At 38.9% G+C, this 13,033-nt stretch overlaps 1 protein-coding gene across 1 annotated transcript in view; it reads left to right on the top strand.

Moving 5' to 3' along the window:
• The window catches only part of LOC148952134 (glutathione S-transferase 1-like), a 135,173-nt gene extending 122,400 nt beyond the window's left edge, over window positions 1-12,773 (top strand). Inside the window, exon 6 of the mRNA XM_089089578.1 lies at window positions 12,541-12,773. Within this exon, the coding sequence (XP_088945704.1) occupies window positions 12,541-12,610 (70 nt within the window). The 3' untranslated portion in view covers window positions 12,611-12,773. The remainder of the gene's footprint in view (window positions 1-12,540) is intronic.
• The last annotated feature ends 260 nt before the right edge of the window (window positions 12,774-13,033 follow it).

Raw genomic sequence — 13,033 nt, 5'->3', positions numbered from 1 at the left:
GAAGATATACTGTAATTTCATTGTTGAAAATGTCGGTGACTACACGTAGATCCTCGGGCGTGCTCTGATTAAGATCCAGCAAAATGTAACCGTAGGGCTTGCTAGTCGCCTGAGTGTACGCTGACAACAGAAATTTTGGAGCGCCGGGGTATATCTGCTTATTGAGAGTTATGAGCGAGCTAGAATCACGAACAACTCGATAGATAATATAGACGGTGCAGTTCAAAGCAAGGGTTCGCATACATTTGCTCTGATGAAACAGATTGTGTAGAACCAGAGTAACGGAAATGTGTTCATGATGGGAGCGAACGGTGAACAGTTGTAGCATTTCCTGTGAGAACTGTTCAATGGATTTGCCAAATCATCAATAATCAACCACGAGTTCGATTCAATACTATTGAAAACATCAAGTCCCCGTATGAATTGTATTGGTATGGATGTGGCAATAGCTTTTATTTTATCATAGGACTCCTGCCAAATACTATAGCAATAGTAGATTTTGTTCAGCTTTTCCAAAAACATTTTATCGCAATTTTGAATTAGTTTAGCTAAAAGCATTGTTTTCCCCGACATTGAGGGACCACACAGAAATAATCTGAAGGGTGTTTTAAATTGATACATGCTGCTGTTGGGGAAAACAGTCGGACTGCAACTAACTGTAAATCATATGTGTCCAATGAATAAGTAGTAATTTTCCCCATGGATCTATCTATTCAAGAACAACAAAAAAAACAATATTTCATGGCAGCATTTATTTCAACACTGCATGAAAACAAATATTTGCAGTCAACATGAACAGTGATAAAAATAACACTTGTTCAACAAGAACAGTTGACAAAAATTTCTCCGGTGGTCAAAATGAAAACTCTATTTGTTCAACATGAACTGCAACGATAACACTTTATGTACATTATAAAACACTTTTTGTCAATCAGCAGCACTTATTGTCTTTAAACACTTTTCTGTACAACAATTTGCTGCCAATATTTTAAATCGATTATTGTAAATTTAAAAATATTTCTGTACAAAAAAAAAAAAAAACACTTTTCTATACAACACTTTTTGTACAACAAAATACACACACGGGAACTAGCAGCACAGTTGAACTTGATTACGGTGAATTTAAAGGTGGGGGATCCCCCCCCCCCCGGGGACCGCGGGGCCGCAGGCCGGCCGGCCGCGGGCGGGAACCCCCCCCCCCCGGGGTGGCCATGGGAAGGGACCCCCTCCCCGGGAACCGCGGGGGTGAAAAACAATAGTTGTCGTCACTGCGGCTGCGGGTTAGTGGATGGGTTAAGGTAGTGAGATTGGGATTAGTTAATTTATGAACGAGTTGGTGGTGGTGGTTAGTTGGTTAGGTTAATTTATCCAGACCAAGTTGATTGCGATAGTCTATGCATTCAACTCGGTCTGAAATACGGTAGTGGCCGTGGGGTAGGACAGTCACACCATTCTCGAGCACATAGACTTTGTTGGATATACACGACATTGCATTCTTTTCAACTCTAACAGTATAATTTTTATACTGTAGTGAGCGAATTGCAAGCACATGTGGTCTCGGCACTAGGCTACTTTCTACACAGTCTCTGTACACACTCATGTTGAAATTGTTCTTTACAAAATGTGTAGGCACCCCTTTACACGCCTTCTTTTCTTCCCCACTATGAGTTTCAACGCAATAGACTTTGGGACCCGGGAACACCCCCAGGGATATCAAATCACTCCCCGTCTCTGATTTTAACATTAATAGTTGGTTGGGGGCTTGACGTTTCACCAACTCGGGGTAGAGTGATGGATTCCAGTTGGTGAAATCCATCCGCGAGCTGATGTGCACCCCATTTTGCAAATCACCCAATAAATCCAATTCAGTCCCATTTACCTTTAACAGCAGAGAATCTGTATCACCATAGTAAACTTGAACCTCCCCCTCCCGTGGCCATTGCACCTTGCACACATTGTAAAAGAACGACAACATGAGCTTTTTTGAAATTTCCAGTACTGAACCACCGCCTGCGATATTCTTGTTCAGTAACACATTTCGCTTTCGTCTGTGGAGAAGAACCGTGTCGATCTCTATGCATATGACCGAGGTACTAGTGAGATCGGCTCTCCTTTATGCCCACTCGCGTGAGTTCGTCATAATATGACCTTGATATCCGTAACGTAAACTTTCACATATATTGCCAGACACTGAATTTAGGATAAGCTTGTACAATTCCTTCTCCACCTGTGAATTTGCCTTAGAGCGTTTATCGACAAAGGTGTCGATAAACGTTTTCAAATAGGGTCGCTGATTGAACTGCTGGACCCTGTGTATTTTGGTGATCTTGAAACCATTGCTCACCATCCAGTGCAAAAGCACATGGTGAACAACGATATTCTCTTTAAGGTCCAAATCAGCAATCAGTTTCTGTTTGGAGGGAGTCCAGTGCATCCCCATATCCTCAACTAATGAACGATTGTAGGGGCTCAACGACCCCCTGCTCACGGGCCGATTAATACAGGGAAAGACAAAATCTTTGACTGAGTCGTGAAGTGCCAGAGGAATGTGACCGTCAACTTCAAATAACAATCCTTGTGGCCCATTGTCCTCGACGGTGGTAATGTCGGGGAACTCACAAGGATTCTCAAGCCATTGATAGTTCACACACGGCAAAGAGTAGTGGGACATTGCCGAGGGGTACAACGAGTTCATGTCCAAGAACACTGCATTTGACTTTGCACCGGTGCTTTGTCAGCTCGGATCGGTTGATAAGACGCGGTCCCCATGAAAAACGTACCCACCACACAATGAAATCTCAACAAAAATAATCTTATATACGTAGGTGATTAGGCCTATTTCCTCCCTGCTAATTTTTAAAATTAAATCCATTACTAAATGGGGTGTGGAAAAATAATAGCCTATATCTAACCCGAACTCTGAATAGATTTGGTCTGTGTTCTTAAAGACTATATCCAACAGAGTTAGAACGTCACTGGCCAAGTACAGTCTACAATAATCTCACCCATTTTTACAATCCCCCTTGGACCACACCTTCTTAGCAAACTCATACTCCTCGACTGTGCATTCACTGTTGGTCAGTGAATTGTAAAAAGCTTCAATTGGAGGTAGTTTCTCCTCACTTAAGCGTGCTCCAGAACAATAATAGTCGTATGCGTATATACCTTTGCAGGTCAACAGGTCATACATTTCAATGTCTGGAAAGTGCTGTGTAAGCAAGGGAAAGCTATCAAAATTGTCGCTTTTTTGCACTTGAATCAATTGACTCAATGCCTTGGGAAAAAAACTAAAGGAATCTAAAAACCTGATTTTATTCCAGCACAAACGCCCATTATCCACTGCCTGCCATTTCAGTTCGAGAAGCAATAACTTCTCAGCCGATTTGGGAATAATATTATAGGTTAAAGAACTATTTAACCATGGACAATCTACTCCCCCTCCCTCACTCTGCAGGAGTGCCAGTGCCGGTCAAATAATTTTTGAATAATAATTTTAATTATTAATAAAAAAAGTGATAAAAAACTTATGGATAAAATATAAATTACAAGCTTTATGCGCAACCCCCCTAAAATTACTACCTCCCGAGGATATTTCCTGCCACAAATGATTATTATCTCTGACTTTCCTCCTCCCCCCTCTTTTCCCTTTAGTCCCCTTATCCACCTCTACACACTTTCCCTTACATACCCGACATTGTTTTTGATTTTTAATCGCGAGACGATCCTCTGCGGACAACACCATTGGATAATGCGTATTTCTCAAACAAGAAATATCGCCATTAGCCGTGTCACTTAGTTTAGTCAATGCCTTGACCATGCACTCCCCCTCATCCCATGTTTCAACTATTTCTAACAACCGCATGGAGTTAGAACTATCTCTTTGCGCTTGGGCGTAGGACACTGCAATAGCCTGATGTTCTTTGACTCGATTTGTAAATTGGGGGTCGTTCACCTCCACCAGCTTAGCTTCACAGTCTAAAGATATTTTGTCGCACTGGAGAAGGGTATTTTGGAAATTTTTGAATCGTAGAATTGCCCTATCCCCTGATACCGTTTCCACTGTCTTATAGCCGTGGCGTTTACAGTGACTCATGTGACTCCATAGTTTTATTTTACGCCAGACGCATGAGAGATATTTCAGACATTCGAAACATACACCTCGGTCTCTACGCCCTCACAGACCTCTACGACTATCCTTGATCTGATTAAGAAGAGCGATTGTACTCGGTTGACTAGGTGGTGTGTTAAGAATCCAGACATAGTGTTTAACCAAACCAACTGACGGGCTTCTTGTGGGAAAGACCACCCCCTTCTTTTTAGAACGAGTTCCATCTTCAAAATCAGTTTCGTATTGTACCACAGTACCGCCAATATTTAAGTGGGTATTAGCCCTTTCAAAATATCAATGGATCGAAGCGTTACTGGGTATTTTCCTTCTAAGCATGAGAAATCTACAACTGGGAAATCGGACCCCTCCTTCCCATGTACAGCCCAGTGATCTAAATTCTTCTTGGTAGCGTCATCTGCTAGAGGCTGAAAGGCTGATATGAGGAAAGCATATCTGAAACACATATGACCTGTTTCAAAACAAATCCGCTGGACACCACGACAACCTTCTAAATCAGGAATTTAATTTAAAGCTGTATCCCTCTCACCACCACCCCCTCTTAAAATAAAATCTCTTAAATGTACAAATATTAATATTTAAATTTTAGACATATATAACAACAGACCCGCTCTTATTTTCGTTATAATTCTGAAGATGCGCTACAACTTGATAGACCCACTTCACGAAAGCAGCCTCAAAATTTTCTAGATTTGAATAAACCAAACGCATATCGGAATATACATAATGATAATAAACCTCGCTTTTTCCCTCATTTAAATAAAAAACCTTTAAAACAATGGAGACCTTAATTGAATCCCTCCCCCACAATTGAATTTGATTCTCCAGTAGTGCACGAATTTTATCTACATATGCATGCACAATTTCTACAGGGTCATAAACAATTTTCCCCCCATAAGTGTATTAATAGGGTCCCCAAACGTTGCAGTGAAAACAACTATATTATTTAAAAGCCTGTTGGTCAGCTGACAATCGGGAAATTGTGTACCCTCCTCCCCCGCGGGGATATTACCCCCTCCCCCAAGGGTGGCAAAAATAACGGGCGCATTCAACCCTGCATTCGTTCGAAGTGGCGTCGGTATGGGGTAGGAAGCGGGGGGAGGAGGGTTCCCTGTAAAATAATATAAAAGCAGCAAATTATTAGGGCTCAAGTCTAACAGCTCAACAGCGCTATTATCTACATTAAAAAAATCAGCTAAAAAGTCATCAATATCGAAAGGTACTTCAATAGAGTTAATGATTTCATTGTCCTGAATCTCCTCTGGTGGTGTTAGAATTGGTTCTTCCCCTTCTTCACTCGATGGTGAGTAGGGGACCACTGGTCGTCCAATCTATAAATGAAAAAATAGCTTATTTTCAAAGTGTTCAAAGCACCCCTACTGTTTTTAAAATTTGAATTATTATTTCTTAATAACATTTGGTTAATTCAACTGAAGATAATCACATAGAAGGCGACAATTTGTTCGTTTATTTTCAAAGTGTTCAAATTTTTTTTTTTTCGTGGCACTTTCCCGCAGCGCATCCCGTGGCGCTTCCCGGACCCACCGGCGCATTCCAGGCTCCGTGGCTCCCGGCCATTTACATAATGTTCCAAAAAACCGTATTGTTAGGCGGCATAAGTCGTTTCGCCTACTCCCCGTAGAGGTTGTCTAGGACTCCAAAAGAGCCTAGATTATTTTTAATATCATATCTGTTCTGTTTCCAAGCGTGTTCCCTGGGAAACAGTACAATTAAATTCGAGAACCGTTAATTCTTATTCAGGAATGTCTCTCCATGCAAAATCATGGCAAGTTGATCTAGACAATCGTTACGCAAATTAGAATTAGGCCTATGTGTAAGAGATTGCAATGCTATGATCTCTGTCCAACACAAATTGAGTGGGGGAAAAACATCTTTTAAATAACGCAAAGGCAGTTTTCTATGAGGAAATTATGTCCGGGATATAGTATCCCTTTTCGGCTTCACTACGAGCCGATTCAGCAGACTGCTGAATGTATGCGATAACAGTGACCTGATTTAAAAGGGGGGACAATGTCCTTTAATATCTCTGACATAATTTTACTGTGATGAAATAAAAGGTTTACTTCTAGGTCACTTAAAACTATAATATTCTAGCAAAAATAGCATTTTGTGATAAAAAGGTTCTCTAACAGTAAACTAGAAAATTAGCTAAAAATATTATTATGAGAAAGCGAAGATGTCTACAATGGAAAATTGGAAAGATTAGAAAAAGAGCGGTTTCTTTGAAAAAAAAATTACATTTATATATCTCCGAGGGAGATAAATTTAAAACAATGGTTGGGGGGTGAGGGGTTAATATCCCGCTGAGATAAGTTTATATTGGGGTTGAAAAAGAAAAAAAAATTGGAAGAAATAGAAAGGTAGTAAAAAATGCTTACATTTGCATAATCCGTCTGGGCTTGGGTGCCCGAAGGACCAGGTAGTGCGTGTTGGAGGGCGGGCGGGGCAGCTCCTAAGACCCTCGACATTGTATGATAAGGGGGTGGTGGGCCGGCTATTTCACGATCTTGCGTAGCTTTGGCATTGTAGTTATCCGCCCACTCTCTCTTAAGTTTTCTGTCAGGCTGCATTGGGGCTGGCACTGATGGGGCTGCCTCACCCTCTCTGGCTTTCTTGGAAGGAGGGGGCACGCATTCTTCATAATTTGCCTTAAAAAGAAGAGAAAAAATTAGTATCAAAATAATTTGCCCCCTTTTTTACAGAAAGAAAGTTAGTACCCTCATCCATATAATTTTGTTTAAACCAGAGCGGCATTTTCATTAAAAATTGACAGAAGTCAATGGTCGCGTTTATCTAGGATATATAACACATAAAATTTCAAAAATTTACAGAAGTGATAATTATTTCTTTTGGCGCGATTTTTTTTGTACAAAAGGGAGGGGGGGGGGGTTAGGTTTTTAGGGTAAAATAAATAATCTTAGTTATTTAATTTTTAGGGAGAAAAAGGTACTTTTGACTTTGGATGCCGCGCTCGTAAACACATAGGAAAAGGGGTGACAGCTAATTTTAACCTCGCGTAGAGCATTATGTCAAAACCAGAGCGACATTTTCATTAAAAAATTGACAGAAGTCAATGGTCGCTTTTAGCTATAATATAGAAGGAAGGAATTTAAAGAAATGGTATTTATTTTTGCGAGAGTTTTGTTGTAAAACGGTGAGGGGGGGGGGTTAAGTTTTGAGGGTAAAATAAAATATATGATGTATTTAATTTTGACGGAGAAACAATTCCTTTTGACTTTGTCTCCAGCATTCGCAAACACATATGAAAAGGGGCTTCATCTAATTATAATCTCGTGTAGAGCATAATGTCAAAAACAGATCGGTATTTTCAATAAAAATTTACTGACGTATCTTGTCGATTTTAGCTATTATATATAAAGATAAAAATTGCCAAAAATTAACGAAAGTATAATTATTTCTTTTTGCAAGAGTTTTGTTGTAAAAAGGGGAGGGGGGGGGGTTAGGTTTTGAGGGTAAAAGAAAATATCTTATGTATTTAATTTTGACGGAGAAACAGGTCCTTTTGACTTTTGCTGCCGCGCTCGTAAACACATAGGAAAAGGGGTGACAGCTAATTTTAGCCTCGCGTAGAGCATTATGTCAAAACCAGAGCGTCATTTTCATTAAAAATTGACATAAGTCAGTGATCGCTTTAGCTGGAAATATAGAAGGAAGGAATTTAACGAAATGGTATTTCTTTTTGCGAGAATTTGATTGTAAAACAGTGGTGGGGGGGCTTAGGTTTTGAGGGTAAAAGAAAATATTTTATGTATTTAATTTTGACGGAGAAACAGTTCCTTTTGACTTTGGCTGCCGCGCTCGTAAACACATAGGAAAAGGGGTGACAGCTAATTTTAACCTCGCGTAGAGCATTATGTCAAAACCAGAGCAGCATTTTCATTAAAAATTGACAGAAGTCAGTGATCGCTTTAGCTGGAAATATAGAAGGAAGGAATTGAACGAAATGTTATTTCTTTTTGCGATAATTTGATTTTAAAACAATGGTGGGGGGGGGATTTAGCTGGAAATATAGAAGGAAGGAATTTAACGAAATGGTATTTCTTTTTGTGAGAATTTGATTGTAAAACAATGGTGGGGGGATTTAGCTGGAAATATAGAAGGAAGGAATTTATAGAAATGGTATTTCTTTTTGCGAGAATTTGATTGTAAAACAATGGTTTGGGGGGGGGGGGAGGGTTGGGGTAAAGGAATATATTTACTTTTTAGCTGAAAATACTGGAGGATGTCCAAGGAAAATTCGTTTGAAAATAAAAATGCACTTACATTGCTAATTGCGGCTGCCAAGGCCTCAAGCTCATCAATTATGTTAATTGTTCTATCCATTCTAGTTGTTTGCACTGTGTCAAAATACTTTCTGATAATTTAATCACATTGCATGTCCATTATATACGAAATCTCAAGGGCGAATTGTCATGTAACGGGGAAAACCATATGTAACAAGCCCTCTGATTGGTTGAGAAGGGGGATGTAACCGACTCGCTGATTGGCTGAGAAGGAAACACGTGATCTAACTGTTTCCAGGAAACTCATAACATTTGGCTCGAGCAACAACAACAAATACTATTTCTGGACACCATGACATTCGCCTCGAGCATGTACATGACCAAAACAACAACAAATACTATTTCTGGATCATAACATTCGCTGAGAGCATGCACTTACAACAACAACAACAACATTGACCTTGACAATTGCCTCGGAAACAACAAATAAATCGACCTTTGGAAATTTAGGTCATTGACCCACTTCGATTATGCAATCATTCTCCCTGGGGAGGCTATGCCCATTTTTGGTGTGCAAAAAAGTTATAGGTGGCAGCAGGGGTGCCCCGTGGGGCTGGTACCCCCCATTCTACTGATGCTTACATGTGTCTGCTTAGTTTAAATTTATTGCGGCACCGAAATTGGGACTTGATCATTTCCAGAGTTGGAAGCATATAGTTGGAAGCAGGCTTGGAAGTATAAATAGTGTCTCATTGAACTTTCCATGGCTAAAAATCCTTGACCGGACGCTTAAAATTCTCCTCTTGAAGGCTCTCCTCCCACTCTTTTTAGTAAGTGGAAACTGAAAAAAATAGTCAGAAATTCAGTCAGTCAGAAAATGAGTCAGTCAGAAAGTCAGAAAAAAAGAAGGGACATCCCCCCTCATATACGAAATAATTTCTGTTCGTTTTAAATTTTAATGTTGCTCTATAAATTCAATTGAAAATACTTGTCTTTTTATTTAATGAAATAAAAAAAAATGTTTTAACTGAAAGTAAAGAGCAACATTAAAACTTAAAACGAATAGAATTTCTCCGTATATGAGGGGGGGGGCTGTCCCTTCCTAAACCCTCGCTCTTTATGCTAAAGTCTTAAAGTTCTATAAAAATACTTCTCATTAAAATTCAACGGTTCTTGCGTTTCAACAGTCTTTCTTAGAGAATTGTGACAAAAAGTAAAACTTTAGCGTAAAAAGCAAGGGTTGAGGAAGGGACAGTCTTCCCCCCCCCCCAAAAAAAAAAATTAACGGAATAATTTCTGTTCGTTTAAGTTTCAATTTAGCTCCTAGATTTCAGTTGAAAAAACGTGTTTTTATATTTAATTTCTGGTCGTTTTCAAATCATGGCAGAAAATCCCCTTCCCTCCCCGTCCAGAATAAAATTTCACTTAGAAAATTCCTCCCCCCAGAAATTTTCTCTCCACGAAAAACTCTTCTCATGGATTCCCCCCCCCCCCCCGCAGAAAATACATCCTGACTAAAATCTATATATTTCCCAATAACAGATACTATGTGTGAACAATTGGCAAATTGTGTAACTTACAGCTTTTTCCCCAAGGACTATGGGGCCATGTCATATCCAAAGTCATAGTAATTGGACCTGTCTACTATGCTGAATCAATTGGCTATCTCAAAATTTTGATCGGATCGCTTTGGGGGGAAAAGGGGCATGGGAAGGGGACTAGTTGCCCTTCAATCTTTGTGGTCAATTAAAAAGGGTACTAGAACTTTTTTATTTCCGATTAAATGAGCCTTCTCGCGATCTTTTAGGACCACTAGTTTGGTACGATTGCCCCTGGCAAAAAATAATAAATAAAAACGCATCTGTGATAACGTTCACGAACGCACACGTTCTTTTGACAAAAATGTATATTTTGTGTGAATGGAGCTTGAAACCTCTAGAGTAGGGTTCTCTGATATGGTGAATCCGATGGTGTGATTTTGATTAAGATTGCTTGATTTTTTGGGTTGTTTCCCTTCTTTATCAGCCAAGAAGAACACCTTCCCCAGAGGGGGGGGAGGTGTTAAGGATGTGGAAATGGACCTAAAACATTTTGTCCCAGATAATTTTGAAACTTCCAGACTTAAGTCCTTGAGCTAAGAGTAACCTAATATGCAAAATTTTTGGGGTACGGGCTTCCTCCCAAAAATTGGGCCTGAGAAAGGGCTAAAAGCTTTTTTACGATTGACTCAAAACTCATTAATGTCATCAAGTCGCGATTAAGAACAGAGAGCAGAAGGAAAAATTTAAAAAGAGAAAGTTTGTTACCCCGAAAGTGGGCCCCAAGAAAGTACTAAACAAGGAATAAAGAACTTGTTTTTTAAGGGGTTGATGCTTGAAATTAAATCCTTGGGCCAAGGGGACCCTAATATGCGAAAGTATTTTAATTTTAGTTTTGAGACATAAACCTCGAAAAGGACAGAATTTCTTCCCTGTTCGGCTTGAAACTTGTGTCGGAAAGTCCTTAGGCTATGGGAACCACAAAGCTCAAGATATAATTTCAGTTTGGGAGCATGTCCCCCCCCCCCATCAATATTGTAGCCCAAAAAAGTCAAAATACTTTTTCTTCGGCTAGCTAACAGAAAAAAACACTTTTTCTTAGAACTTTCAAGTATCATTTCCTGGTATTAGCCATAAGGAGACCATACATTTTTTTTGAGGGGGTATGAGGGGGTACGGTAATACACCAAAAACCTTGCTATCTCCGATCAGTTGTCTCTAGTATTTAGAAAGACTAGGTAGTTCTACTCTTATTTGTGGTACTTTCTGTCCGTTTTAAGTTTGCCTTGATAATTCATTTGTTTTCTGCTCATTTGAAGATTTATCAATTCATCCAAAGCATTATCTACTTTATTTATATTTGATGTGATCACTCTTTTTAATTTCTGTTTCGTTTTGCGTTTTATTTATTCATTTATAGTTACGTCTGTTAGTTTTAAGTTAGAATTATTTTATTACTATTTTTACTCCTTTTAGGTTTTAATATGGCTCTCTATTTTTCATTGAAAACTTTTTTTTGGAAAACGTGTTAATTTCAATCTAATCTAAAACTTAATTGAAGGAATTAAACAAGATAGAATATATCAAGGCTTTGGAAGTCAGAGGCAAGAATCTCATATAGAACATCCAACAATAGAAAGTAAATGATTGAACAATAGAAGATATTGACATGCCAATCAATATGTCTCATCAACTCCCTCCTTCGCCCCCCCACCCTCACCCTTCCTCTTTGTTTATATATATCCTTAAAATTCCAGCCCTAGAAGGGCTTCAATGGCTACCTAGCCCTCTCAGACTGAGATGTCGTGATAATTTGAAATGCACATGCGGCCCCAATGGCAGAATATGCTCGGAAGTTATCCGACCATCTTGGATAAGCAGGGCACTCTGGTTCATTGTGTGTGGGTGGCACAAGAAAACTAATGGTATCTGAGAATAAAAACAAAGGTAAAAAAGAATTAAGGAAGTCCCTTCAGCCGTCATTAATTTTATCCTTAATCCAAATTGTAGCTTCGAGATTTGCAAAACTTGAAATTTGACAAAAATTTCCACTGAACATGAACGACAATAACATCCCTCAAAATGGCTATCAAACTTTTTCAACGGGAAGTTGGGAAAGGGGCTAGGCATGTTGTGACCACCGTGGCTGGAAACCTCCAGACTACATGTATTACAGCGAATCAAATTCTTGATATGAATAAAGGGAGATTAAAGGATTTAGTTGTCTCTGTGTTCTGAATATATACGTTGCTAATTTATAGACACCATGAAAACTTAATCACTCGAAAAGTTATTGAATATTGACGGCTTTTTTGTCTAGAAGTGGAGGGAGGGGTTGCCAAAAATAAGTCGAACATAATATGATAAATTACAATAGGGGGACGTTGATATTTAGGGAAAGTGATATTCAAGGAAATAAGATACACAGAATTAAGACTATATTAAAACCTGACATATTCGGGTTGTAATCAGCACTTACCATCTGAATCAATAAACTGTTTTTGAAAGTCATTTTTGGTTTTGTGAAAAGGAAAACGAAAAGGTAAAGACGCTGGATTACGAAAAAACATGAAATAATGAAATCCGAGTAACATCTTTTATTCTTTTTCAGGATTGACGAAAATACAGAAAAACATGGCAGAATGTCGAGAAAAAGTAGCTCAACTTCAATTACTAACTAAAGTGACACTGATTTACCTATTTATTATGTTACTTTGTGCTATGGTCTTTTCTGGTTTATTGAGTGGCCCTTCCTGTTGCTGAATTGCTTAATGGAGTAAATTTTTTGACTTTTCTACCTTTTTTGTTTAAAATTTTTATATACAAGTACCATTTACTACCATATCTAACCTTTAGCTCCTCTAAAATTGAACACAGACTAAGGTCAAAAGCAAGATCGAAGGGGAAGTTGTTTTTTTTAAGATTATAAAATGCCCCGAGACTTGCAAGAAATTTGGAAGGCCTAGGAAACTTTGAATCTCAATCATACTAATTGAACATCTTTCCGTGATTTTGGCCCAAGTCAGTTTAATCACTTCGATATGCTTACTTTTTGATCCCACTGAGTCAGTCCACAAATTCGCCTTAGGCTTTCTTTACACTAA

The sequence above is a fragment of the Artemia sp. Qi Xiang Cuo genome, chromosome 5 (assembly GCF_049724085.1).
Source record: "Artemia sp. Qi Xiang Cuo chromosome 5, ASM4972408v1, whole genome shotgun sequence".
NCBI classification, from domain to species: domain Eukaryota; kingdom Metazoa; phylum Arthropoda; class Branchiopoda; order Anostraca; family Artemiidae; genus Artemia; species Artemia sp. Qi Xiang Cuo.
Note: the sequence above shows the minus strand (reverse complement) of the source record. Positions and strands in the feature narration are given on the sequence as shown.